Below are 12,123 nucleotides of genomic sequence, written 5' to 3'. Positions count from 1 at the left end.
TGTTTAATTATTTCGATAGCTAATTCACTAAGTAGAATATTTAAATTAGGGTTTCTTCCATTTAAAAGACAGCATTTGGTTGCAAAATATTGTTAAATTGATGGAGAACATCCTTATGTGATATTGGCTTCAATGAATGCCCTCCTTAAATAGTCGCCATTTGATGGGGAATTCCCGCTTTAGCGGCAATTCCAAATAGATTTACTAATCAGATTTACTATTTTTGTTGCGTCCGGTTATACAAATTTTCCAAAGTCCAGTTAAAATTATATCGTCAAATCCTTGTGTAGTTTCGTAGAGATTCTTCTAGATTTCCTTTTAAAATTTTCAGTGGTAGGTAAAATATTGCCTCACAAAAATCCTTTAGAATCTTCTTGAACGATGTGGAACACGGCGATTTTCCACAAAAACTGAAAGCCAAAGCTTCTTTTCTAACGCGCTATTTGACAAAATTGAAAAAAATCTTAGAATTTTCTTCGTTTTAAATGAAAAATTCAAATAAAATTTTAAACAAAAATTAATTATTTTCTGTCCTTTCCGAACAACGTCTTGACAGTTCAAAGTTTCAAATAAAAAATCAATCGAAAATTAGTTGTTTTTGTATAAAAGAATTTAGAAATCTCTAGTTTACATTCCAAAGCCTCCAAGCCACTCCCAGAGGAAGTAGAGCCCGTGTGGTGGTTCGTTACATAAATTAAATGGCGCCCAACGTGGGGCAGCAACTGGCCGTTATCTGGCTATCCTAGATTTTTGGTTAAACAGTAATTTGACACCTTAATGCTGGTCCCTTATATTTATTTTCCTTTTAAAACTTAAATCTTTTAAAAGAATTTGAGACTTTTAATTTTTGCTGTTGCGAATTTCGTACCATATTACTTTTTTAGGATTTTCTATCTTAATCTATATCTTTTTTCTCTTTCTTTCTTTGCTATCAAAATTTCTTTAAGCAATTGTGGTGGACTTTATTAATTGGTTCAGATCGTTTATTTACCGCTGCAATAGTTTAAAGAAATCTTTCTTTTTACTTTCGAATCTACCTTCGCATTTTTGTACTATTGTAGTCTGGACTTTATAGGATGGTTTCATATCGTTTTGTTGCCACTACAATGGTTCAAGAAAATTGTTAACTGCATTTTTCAAATTATAGTGGATTTATGCTTTCTGGTTTTAAGCTGGAAACGTACCCTGTAGTTTGATATGCAATATTCTTATTACTTATGATGATGTTACTGCAACTTAACACCTCTACTTTAAAGTACCTTCTTCCGAGTAGCAACTGAATAATTTTTGCCATTATATAAAAGTCAATTTTTTTTTTTTTTTTTTTTTTTTTTTTTTAAGCGTGTTATTATTTGTGACTGATAAATTTTAACAATTTGGATGAGGAAATTTATACTGCATGAAAAGTTTTTTTTGGTTAGACTCACAGAGGCTTTGGAATGTAAACTAGAGATTTCTAAATTCTTTTATACAAAAACAACTAATTTTCGATTGATTTTTTATTTGAAACTTTGAACTGTCAAGACGTTGTTCGGAAAGGACAGAAAATAATTAATTTTTGTTTAAAATTTTATTTGAATTTTTCATTTAAAACGAAGAAAATTCTAAGATTTTTTTCAATTTTGTCAAATAGCGCGTTAGAAAAGAAGCTTTGGCTTTCAGTTTTTGTGGAAAATCGCCGTGTTCCACATCGTTCAAGAAGATTCTAAAGGATTTTTGTGAGGCAATATTTTACCTACCACTGAAAATTTTAAAAGGAAATCTAGAAGAATCTCTACGAAACTACACAAGGATTTGACGATATAATTTTAACTGGACTTTGGAAAATTTGTATAACCGGACGCAACAAAAATAGTAAATCTGATTAGTAAATCTATTTGGAATTGCCGCTAAAGCGGGAATTCCCCATCAAATGGCGACTATTTAAGGAGGGCATTCATTGAAGCCAATATCACATAAGGATGTTCTCCATCAATTTAACAATATTTTGCAACCAAATGCTGTCTTTTAAATGGAAGAAACCCTAATTTAAATATTCTACTTAGTGAATTAGCTATCGAAATAATTAAACAACATTTTATACAAACCGTGAGCTCAGCAAACTAAATTTTAAAAAGAAAGAATTTCAGCTGCCAAAACAATGAATAACTCCCAGTCAACAGGCCTGATGACAACGTTGAATTAACGGGTGAGTCCTTATTTTATTTTTACATTCGCGATTTAGTTTGCATATGCTCAAATACCTACAACTAGTACACTTTAAAAAATCATTGAAATCAAAAAGGTTTCTTCTGCTCATTTATAAATTGTTTTAATTTTTTTTTTTTTTTGTTTAACATTTAAAATAATTATTACTAGTTTTTTTTTTATTATTAAATTTGCAATTAATATTTCCTCTTATCTTAATATGATTGATAGCATCACTTTTTACTATTGTTTTGATTAATTTTAAATATATATTGTAATGAATTTCTAAGCATTATCCGTTCATTTGTGAAAGGTGATGGTCTTTAAGTAGAGGAGGTTATTTAAGGGCTGAAAGAACTTGGAATTCAGCATGGTAGGGTGGGAAGCTGAGCAGTTACGAGATCAATAACTGCATCCTGTAGTAATAACATCATCTTCCTATTTCTCCCTTTTCTATTTCCTTACTTCATTTTCTACCTCTATCTTTTCCTTTTCAAGAGCTACCTTATTTTACTTTTATGTTTGCGAAACCGAGTCTACTTCTGAAGGGAAAGAACTGCCCCAAGACTGAGCGCGGCCGGGGCAAGGAGGTAGCCACTCCCAGAGGAAGTAGAGCCCGTGTGGTGGTTCGTTACACGGGGGAGGTCGATTTCTTCGGGTGCAATGGGTGGCGGTCGTTCTCCAAGGTCTACATTCACCCGGTAGCCAATTAACGCATCTGCTACCGTGTCTGCATGAATGTTGTTCAGACCCGCTTGATATGCCGCTTGATCTAGAGGTTCTCTCTTGTAGCGCTGGACCTCACGCTTTAGATCGTGTAGATCTACCTTAAGGCTTCTGGGCGGTGGGTATCTATCCACAAGATGATGATTTGGATGATTTCTGCGACAACAGCCCAAAAGGTATTGCTTAGACAGCATGTAGTTATGTCTTCGCACTGGTAGGATCTTTGTCTCCTGATGGAGGTGGTCCACATGAGAACTGAGGAGACAGCCCGTCGCAGTTCGGAGGGCGGCATTCTGACAGATCTGAATATTATACCACTGCGTGTCACAAAGTTGACGTGACCACACTGGCGCTGCATAACTTACCACAGACCGGCCAATTGCTTTGTACGTGGTCAACAAGGTTTCTTTGTCTGCACCCCAAGTGCTGCCAGCGAGTGACTTAAGGACCTTGTTTCTACTTTTGACTTTATTGCAGATTGCTGTAGCATGTGGGGAGAAAGTGTAGGAGCTGTCAAATGTGACGCCAAGTATTCTGGGACACTTGATGGTCGGAATCATTTCTCCATCGACCATCACAGTCAGCTCAGTATTCACCTCACGCGTATTTGTAGTGAACAGTGTGGCTGAAGATTTGGCGGCGGATATCTTCAGATTTCTTGCAGCGAAATATGAGGCAAGCTCGTTGAAGTAGACATTCAACCTATCGCAGATGTCATCAATGGGTGGGGGGCCTGATCCACGATCGTACAATCGTCCGCATATGATACGATCTCTATGCCGTCTGGAGGAGGTGGGATGGAGAATAGGTAGAGGTTAAACAGAGCCGGAGATATCACCCCACCTTGGGGAACTCCCTGTTTCACTCTACGATGTTTTGACTTCTTATCCCTAAATTCCACAAATGACTGGCGGCCACACAGATGATTCGCGACCCAACGTTTCAGGCCTGGCTGGAGGGACGTGTTGGCGATGTCCTCAAATAATTTGGCATGGCTGACCGTGTCGAATGCCTTCGATAGGTCCAGTGCCACGAGGACCGTCCTATCACATGGCCTGGGTTGATTGAAGCCACGGCAAATGTGTGTGGTGATGGCATGCAAAGCTGTTGTTGTGCTGTGCAGTCTCCGAAATCCATGTTGATGCTCGGCGAATGGAAATTCTCCTACGAGGCTCGGGAGGAGTAACGCCTCAAGCGTCTTAGTCACTGGTGAGAGAAGGGAGATCGGTCTGTACGACTCCCCCAAACTCGGGTCTTTACCAGGCTTCAGTAGCGGGATCACTTTGCCCATTTTCCAGACATCGGGAACTATAAAAGTGTTCAATGACAGGTTAAGGACAGTGGTAAGGTACTCAACTCTAGGTAAATCCAGATTCTTCAGCATCAATGTAGAGATTCCGTCGGGGCCCAACGCCTTGGAAGATTTGGCGCCACGGATGACATTCGTAACTTCGCCCACGGTAAATTGTGATGGCTGTTCATCGGCTCGGAGACCACAAATACGGCGAATGGCTCTTCTCCTTGCCCTGTCTCTCTCGGGATGCACAATAAACTGACGGTTGAACAACCTGGCGCATCTCTTCGGATCAGTCACGGTTATCTCGCCAAAAGTGACTGAGGTCCTGTCGTCCCGTCTACCGGGGTTCGAGAGAGACTTAACAGTGGCCCACAGTTTGCCTGCACCGGTGCCTAAGTTACACCTATGGTTCATGGACGCCAGAAAACTCCACCGCCAGTCACATTGGCTATCACTGAAGCGTTAGTAGTTCATGCGCACGCGCATAGATTGCCAGAATCGGAGTTGTCTCGGAGACAATACATTTTCTCAACATGTTGTTCTGCAGACACACAATCTTCTTATTAAAATACCTAGGGGCAAGATCCGTGGAAGTTCTTGGAAATTCACGGATTTCGAGAGATAGTACACTCAATATTTTGTTGTTGGGCAATTGCCTCTACCTGTAAATGAATATACCTTGTTAAGAACCATACAACAACGAAAAATGGCGCCAACTAGTAAAGGCGCTATTACACGACGTGTAAATGTCTTACGACATGTCACATTTTGTATTCACATGTAATTGAAAATGTTTGTCAAAATTGTCAATTTACATACGATTAATCATTTATGCTATCACAAGTTGAGCAAAATCTGTTTTATTTTTCATGTGTAATAATTTTTAAAGTTGCGAGAAAGCTGGTTAAATCATAAATCTGTGAAAACAATTTAATTTGGAGCTGCTTTCATTTGACTGACAACAAAAACAGCTGATTTCTTTATGTTTTTGTCAGAAGGAATAAAGTACGCTCTAAGGGTTGGTATTCTACCTACTTTCGTAATAGTCGCGAAAATTGTTAATTGTTCCGCGAACGGAATTTGGCAGCAAACAAATAATTTTGTTTCCACACCAAAACACGTTTTTTTATGTGAGCTTTTTGCTTTCTCTTTTTAATTTATTTTATAGCCTATAAATAAAGGAAAACAAACCATTGAAACCGATAAAACATTATAAAATTATGCCGGAAATGGTTTCAAGTGTTGCGACTTTAACTTTTTCTTGAAATGTTCCTCACTATAAACAGAGTACTACTTTTCTGCCTATTTTTAGCCAATGTTCCGCCGACGAAAAGCTGAACAGAATACCCTTTGACAGTTCTATGAAGGAAATCTGTCCTATAAACCTATTTTAAACATACATTAGCTTTTGTGAATGCCCGTACTGTGATATAGAGCTAAAATAAAACCTAGCAATTAGCAACTACTCACTTGGTATTGTTCGCGAACACACTTATTACATTTAACTTTGTCAAAACATGTTTCATGGGTCGTAAACACTTAAAGAAGAGGAAAGTCTTAACAGCTGTTTGGGATATTGGATTGGTGGTGTGGTTTGGTTGAATTTATAGGTATTTATTTTAACTTTTATTTAATAAAAAATATAGATTATAACTGAACTATTGTACAACGTTTAAAAAATAAGAGATTTAAAATGGCGAATCTTCGCGAAACCGCAGACAAAGCTTTAAAAATGTTGCGAACATTACCCCGTGTTCAAATAGGAAACTTAAGACCTAATCCCAATTCCAAACAAAATGTAAGTCTAACGTCTTCTTCAAGAAATTATAAAACAAAAACCCGATCACAGACATAACATTGATCTCTTAATATAGGACAAAAGGGGACGTGCCCAACATGGCGGCGATAAGCATGGTGCCGGCAACAAAGGTTCCGGTCAGAGACAAAATTTCATGCGCCTTGGTTATGAAACAGGCAATACCCCCTTCTACATGCGTTTTCCTTACGAACCCTACTATAAGGGTCATCATTTGCGCCGACAGTATCCACCCATTTCATTGTTGCAACTGCAAGTAATGATTGATACCAATCGCATTGATGTATCACAACCCATCGACCTGTCTACCTTATGTAACACCGGCTTGGTATCCATTGATCCAGCTGCGAAAGAATTTGGCTTCCAATTAACCGACGAGGGTGCCGATAAATATAAAGCTAAAATTTCTATAGAAGTTCAGCACGCTAAAGAGTCGGTAATAGCAGCCATTGAACGCAATGGTGGCGTGATACGCACAGCCTACTACGATCCCAGAAGTCTACATGCCCTGAAAAACCCCAAAAAGTGGTTCGAAAAAGGTGTACCTATTCCAAAGCGAATGCTGCCTCCCCAAGATGCCATGAGTTACTATATATCGGCTGAAAATCGTGGTTATCTTGCTGATCCCGAAGAGATTAGTAAGCATCGCCTTGTGTTGGCACAAAAGTATGGCTACGATTTGCCTAAAATCGAAGATGACCCCCAGTACGAAATGTTAACTGCAGCCAAAGATCCTAGGCAACTATTCTATGGTTTAGAACCAGGCTGGGTGGTCAACTTAAAAGACCAATGTATAATAAAGCCCAAATATGAAACTTCAACAGTATAGATGGTATTTTCGATTAAGAACTGTTAAGGCATCATAATTGAAATGCTTTCGTGTGTTTTTAATATTATAATTAAATTAACAAAAAAGAAAAATTCAAATTGTAAATTGTTTTCGTTTAGTTTTTTTTTTTGGGGTTATCCCTTTATTTTATTAGAATTAACAGTCCTTTTTTATTACTGATTAAAATTAAGATACAAATAATTGTATAACTGAATACTATAATACAAGATTAGTGTCATTTGTATGCTTTTCTTTTTCGGCCAATAACCGGCAGCGGCTAGGGTTTTATATAAAAACTTGTTGATCGGATAACTCTTCCATAAAAGGTTTTACAATTACACTGGTAATTAAACAGAAAAATAGTCCAAAGAATATTGATATGGGCAAAGCCGGCAAAGCTTTGCGCCAAATAGCCAAAAGGACCAGTGTCAAACACAAACCTACTAAGATGGCCACAAAGCAGGCTATGGTGGTGGCCCAATCTCCATAGGATGAAGCCTTACCCACAAGAACGGAATAGAAAATAAAATCCCCTAAACCGAGCTTTATTCCACCTAAAGTAATAATTTAAGAACAATAATTTTAAATAATTAAAACGGTATGGTTTACACTTACGCTCTTCTTGGGCTTCTGTCATGTTACTACCCAGCTGTTGGCGATTTTCTGAAGCAGTAACTGTGCGATAATTTGTTGAACGATTGGCATTCTCCGAAGTACTTGCCTGAACTTCAATTTGGCGCCTTGCAACACGTTCATTCAAATTCGAAGACCATTCTTCAGTAAAACCAGCAGCTTCTATTACAAAAATACCCAAAATGCCGTGTTGTTAAATAAATTAATTACTAAATTAAAGGTTGCGCCATTTAAAAAAAAAAAGCACGGCAAAGACAATTTGACTACAGTAACCGCCCACCACTACCACCAATTACAAACGAACACAACCAGCAAAGAGATTCAAGAAACGTAAGATGTACGGTTTCAAATCAATTTTAAAAAGTAAATAAAAAAATAAATACCATTTCCGCGCATTTTAAATGTCACTAGAGGCATACCTTCAGCATTCGGAGCTGTGTTACCTGTCTGACGAGAAACGGATGTAGAACTAGTGGAGGTATGCGGCGAGTTAGGTGAATTTGAGCCAGATGAATTATTACGCTGTTGTCCAGGCCCAGTAGTGCCCATGAATGTGTATAAAATTGTAGCTTAGGAATCAAAAAACGAGAAACATTACAAAAAGTTAAGTTAAACAATAAACAAAAATATCCTACATGAGTAAATTAAGGCAGGGAAAATTTGTTCGTTTCTTTCCTGAGCAGTCTCCACTAAAATGCGCAGTGGTCCTTTAGGAGTAAGCACTGCAACAAGATCTAGAAAAAGACAGCATTTCATAATGTATCTCAATTGCGAGTTACGCATACAAACCCCATATTGAAATGGCAGCTAGTACGGCCCATGCTGTCCATTCTGGTAAGTATTTGATAAATACCAAGGCCATTAGGGCAGAAACAAAAATCAGGTAGGCCTGTTGCAATTTCAAAGGACTTTGCCAATGTATAGCAATCATACCCATGACCCCAAAATTCCATAATATGAGAAGAGTAGTAGGGTAATCCATGGCTATATTATAAGCCCTTAGTAGTTCCCTGAAAATACAATAATTAGCAAAATCGTATACCAAGTCGATGGCATGTTTAAAACTTACTCCAAATACAAATAACTGAATATAAACAATAGCATAAAGGAGGATAGTATCAGCCATCCATGTATAACCCTATAGCAGCGCTTTTTGTAGAGCACAATTAAGACAATGGTCATAACTACCACCACTGTAAGTAATATAAGCGAATTGGCCAAGGCATTCCACAATTTCGTTCCCTTATCTTCCGATTGCTCATGGAATGGTGTATACAGTCTGCAATGTAACATACATAACTAAGATGTATTCCAATGATGACTATCAAAATAACCTACAAATAAGTATCGGTATATGTGTAGAATGTAATGGAATTAATTGTGGCCACCACCACAAGCATGCACAATGAGACTGGAGCAAATATTTTAATAACGTGCTGGGCCCCATATTTTAATCCTTGCTCCTCATCTTCGCCCTGGGGATTAGGTAAATTAGAAGGCCCCGGTGCCGCGTCCGTTGGATTACCATCATTGTTAGTGTTACGTTGACGCCGGCTTCTTATCTCAACGCCGGGCACATCTAGTATAGCCTAGACTCAACCGAAAGCAAAAATAATAATAACATTGTTACAGATCCATATAATCACAATATCATTTCAACACTTACCCCATCCGATTGATCTCTACCCTCCCCCGCGGTTTGTGTTCCACCATAATTATTTACCAATTCCACTACGCGTTGCCGTCGCCTATCAGCTCCACCTGTTAATGAATTATTACAACTTATTTGAGGACCGACGTGGCCTTCCATTAGAGGGGTGCTTTCGTCGGGCTCCTCTATTGAAATCTTTTTTGAATCCGTGATTGTATTTTTTTCCGTACAAAACAAGCAGCAAAAGGGAAATATAAGATGAAAGAAAATTATTTGGAGGCGTTCTTGTTTTTAGAAACCTTGAGGATTCGTTTCCTTTGTTAGGAGTATAAACATATTTTTATTGTTATTGAGAAATGTTAATTTAAATGTTTTGCATACTTTTCCTAAGTTTTATGGCTAGCGTTAATCAGTTATTTTTTTTTTTTTTTTTTGGACTTTAATCGAAATGGCAGAGTACGACTCTATATGCCAGGTTGTACTTCCGAAGTTGGTGTCCCCACCAACTGTAAATTAAAACACGTGTATTAAAAATACAGAATTAAAACCAATGTACAGTTATAACTGTACTGTGTATAACGATGACTAAGCATCGAATCCCGAAGCGTCCGCTTCAGACGAATTCTAAATGCAAAGTGAATCAGTTATTTTGGTATAATTTTTTTAATTGTACTGTTTAGTTGTAAAACAAAGTGATTCAACAAAATTGGCACTCAATAAAGTTTGATAACATCTTAAGAGCGTTGTCACTCTCAGAATAGCATATGTACTACACCATGGTGAAATAATAGCTTTGTTCGGAAACTCAAAAATTTGTGCAAATTTGCACAAATTTTTACTGGAAGTTGTTCGCGTACTTTACTTACCAGCAGAAGAGAGCTCGAGAGAGAGCAAATTTTGACAGTTAGAAAATAGAGAACCTGCAAATATCTACTGCGACTTTTTTTGCCAGCAGAAATTTTTAACTTTGAACAAATGTTTTGTAAAGGTCAGCTGTTTTATGAAAAGCAGCCGTTACATGAAAATACAAAAGCTAACGGCAGAATGGATCAAAACGGCAGAGGTAAGTAAAAATATAAATATTGTTTATTGGTAATTATTAAATTTGTTTCATTTTTATTTACTTTTAATGAAGATTCATGGCAGCAGCTAGTGTTCAGGTGCAGAACTCGACAATTGACGATTGTTCCACATTAAGGCCGGTACTATATTTGGTTTTCGCGTTGATACTCCATATAAAAAACAAACGGAAAAATTGTTCGTTTCGTCATAACTTGTTTTTTTCATCCAGGGAAAATTTACATTTCGGGACGCCCATTGAGAGCACAACCACGGTCGCTGTGCGACAAGTAATTTTTTTACCCAAAATAAACACGATCATCAAACTTCTAATTGTTACAGAGTGTCTGTTAAAGTTAGTGATGTCGCTCACAAGTATTTACTCTGGTTGCAAAAATAAAGTGTTTATGGATGCATAAATAAGAAAGTATTTTTTTAATATAAGTAAATACGCTCGAAAGAATATTAATATTTCTTTCACAACATGCAACTCAATCACTATGTACGAAATAATAAGGTTTGTGAAAGAATGTGTTGAACTTCTGGTCTTGCAATTACAACAACAATATTTGGATAAAAGTGGAATATGCTGACAAAGGCTTCTGGAAAGTTGTGCTTATTAAACTTAGCCTCACATCAGTGGTCGCAGCAATTTATCTAGCAACAATATCCAAAAGCATTAGATGATTAGTCCAAGGTATCTTTCTCAGCACAACAAGTGTACTTTTGTATACGATGATGGCATGTAAGCAGTTGTACTCCTATGCAGCCTTCGAAATGCATGCTGATGCTCGGCGAATGGAAATTGCCCAACAAGAGGAGCGGGAGGAGTGCTCCCTCATGCGTCTTGGCTGCTGATGAGAGAAGGGAGATCGGCCTGTACGACTCTCCCTTGTCCTGTTCGGGCTCAGTAGCGGGATCAGTTCTAAGGAAATCGACTCCAGGCAGATCCAGATTCTTCAGCAACAGTGTAGAGATTCTGCCCGGAACCAGCGCTTTGCGCGACTTGGCGTCAAGGATGATGCACTGTTGTTGTTGTAGCAGTGTGTTTTACACTAAAAGACTAGAACCAATAAAAGACTCCATCGGGGCAATGCGGTACGTACAACTAGCTTCCATGGAATTGCACGGTAATTTGTAATGGCTGTCCAGCGGCACGGAGATCACGGATATACAATTGGTTCCCCTTCTAGCCTTTTCACTCTCGGGTCAATAAATTGACGATTATCTAAGGAAAATACTTCGCAAGTATCGCCAGCTTTTCTTAATTGAAAATAATTGTTTCCCAAGCATGCAAATAAAACACGAACTAAAACAAAAATCAGCTGTTTTTCTGCAAATTTTCACTGCAAATTTTTAAAATTGAGTAAAATTGCTTTTACTCTTCTGCAAATTTTTATTGAAAAAGTACACGATCAGACCTAATTAAAGGTGGTCTCATTTGTACAACAACCACCAATCATATGGTGCAATCCGCCAACTTCCAATCAAGCTGATGGCCGTTTTGCCAAAAAAAAAGCAAACAAATTTGAGGCGTGTATGTATACGTGCGCGTGCATGAGTGGAGAATATGCGAGAAAGAAGGTAACAACAAAGAGAAAGCAAACAAAAATCTGACATCTTAATACCGTCAAATCCGGCCGGTTGTTCACGTGAGACCACCTTTTTAAATCCGCCTTGGCACAACATAAGAACAATTTAATATTCAGGAAGAAAAGCCTTGTACTGACTTCGACTTTTCATCCGAACAAATGTCAAAACCCATTATAAAACGAAGAAAATGTAAACACTTTCCATAGAAGTGGTACCAAGATATATTCATTTACAGGTAGTTGCAGTTGCCCAACAACAAAATATTGAGTGCACTATCTGTCAAAATCAGTGATTAGTGTCCCTACCTGTAAATGAATGTATCTTGCCAACAA

At 37.8% G+C, this 12,123-nt stretch overlaps 2 protein-coding genes across 7 annotated transcripts; one reads left to right on the top strand and one right to left on the bottom strand.

Annotated features, from left to right (window-relative positions):
* Nucleotides 1–5,734: 5,734 nt before the first annotated feature.
* Nucleotides 5,735–6,960, top strand: LOC106093206 (large ribosomal subunit protein uL15m). Its single transcript, XM_013260226.1, has 3 exons — nucleotides 5,735–5,820; nucleotides 5,895–6,008; nucleotides 6,085–6,960. The coding sequence occupies exons 2-3, from the start codon at nucleotides 5,904–5,906 to the stop codon at nucleotides 6,853–6,855; spliced, it is 876 nt and encodes a 291-aa protein (XP_013115680.1). The 5' UTR covers nucleotides 5,735–5,820; nucleotides 5,895–5,903; the 3' UTR covers nucleotides 6,856–6,960.
* Nucleotides 6,961–6,964: 4 nt separating this feature from the next.
* On the bottom strand, nucleotides 6,965–9,850 carry LOC106093205 (presenilin homolog). 6 transcript variants are annotated; one of them, XM_013260221.2, is made up of 10 exons: nucleotides 9,791–9,850; nucleotides 9,521–9,559; nucleotides 9,155–9,334; nucleotides 8,827–9,077; nucleotides 8,558–8,767; nucleotides 8,278–8,498; nucleotides 8,124–8,222; nucleotides 7,872–8,057; nucleotides 7,471–7,650; nucleotides 6,965–7,409 (listed from the first exon to the last, which is right to left on the bottom strand). In XM_013260221.2, exons 3-10 carry the CDS (start codon nucleotides 9,296–9,298, stop codon nucleotides 7,141–7,143), a joined length of 1,560 nt encoding a protein of 519 aa, XP_013115675.1. In that variant the 5' UTR covers nucleotides 9,299–9,334; nucleotides 9,521–9,559; nucleotides 9,791–9,850; the 3' UTR covers nucleotides 6,965–7,140. The 6 variants fall into 6 exon arrangements, with proteins under 6 accessions (XP_013115675.1, XP_013115674.1, XP_013115676.1 ...); XM_013260220.2 differs by lacking the exon at nucleotides 9,791–9,850 and having other exon boundaries at nucleotides 9,155–9,454; nucleotides 9,521–9,784; XM_013260222.2 differs by lacking the exon at nucleotides 9,791–9,850 and having other exon boundaries at nucleotides 7,471–7,647; nucleotides 9,155–9,454; nucleotides 9,521–9,784.
* Nucleotides 9,851–12,123: the final 2,273 nt, after the last annotated feature.

Source organism: Stomoxys calcitrans, chromosome 1, assembly GCF_963082655.1.
Source record: "Stomoxys calcitrans chromosome 1, idStoCalc2.1, whole genome shotgun sequence".
Lineage (NCBI taxonomy): Eukaryota > Metazoa > Arthropoda > Insecta > Diptera > Muscidae > Stomoxys > Stomoxys calcitrans.
Note: the sequence above shows the minus strand (reverse complement) of the source record. Positions and strands in the feature narration are given on the sequence as shown.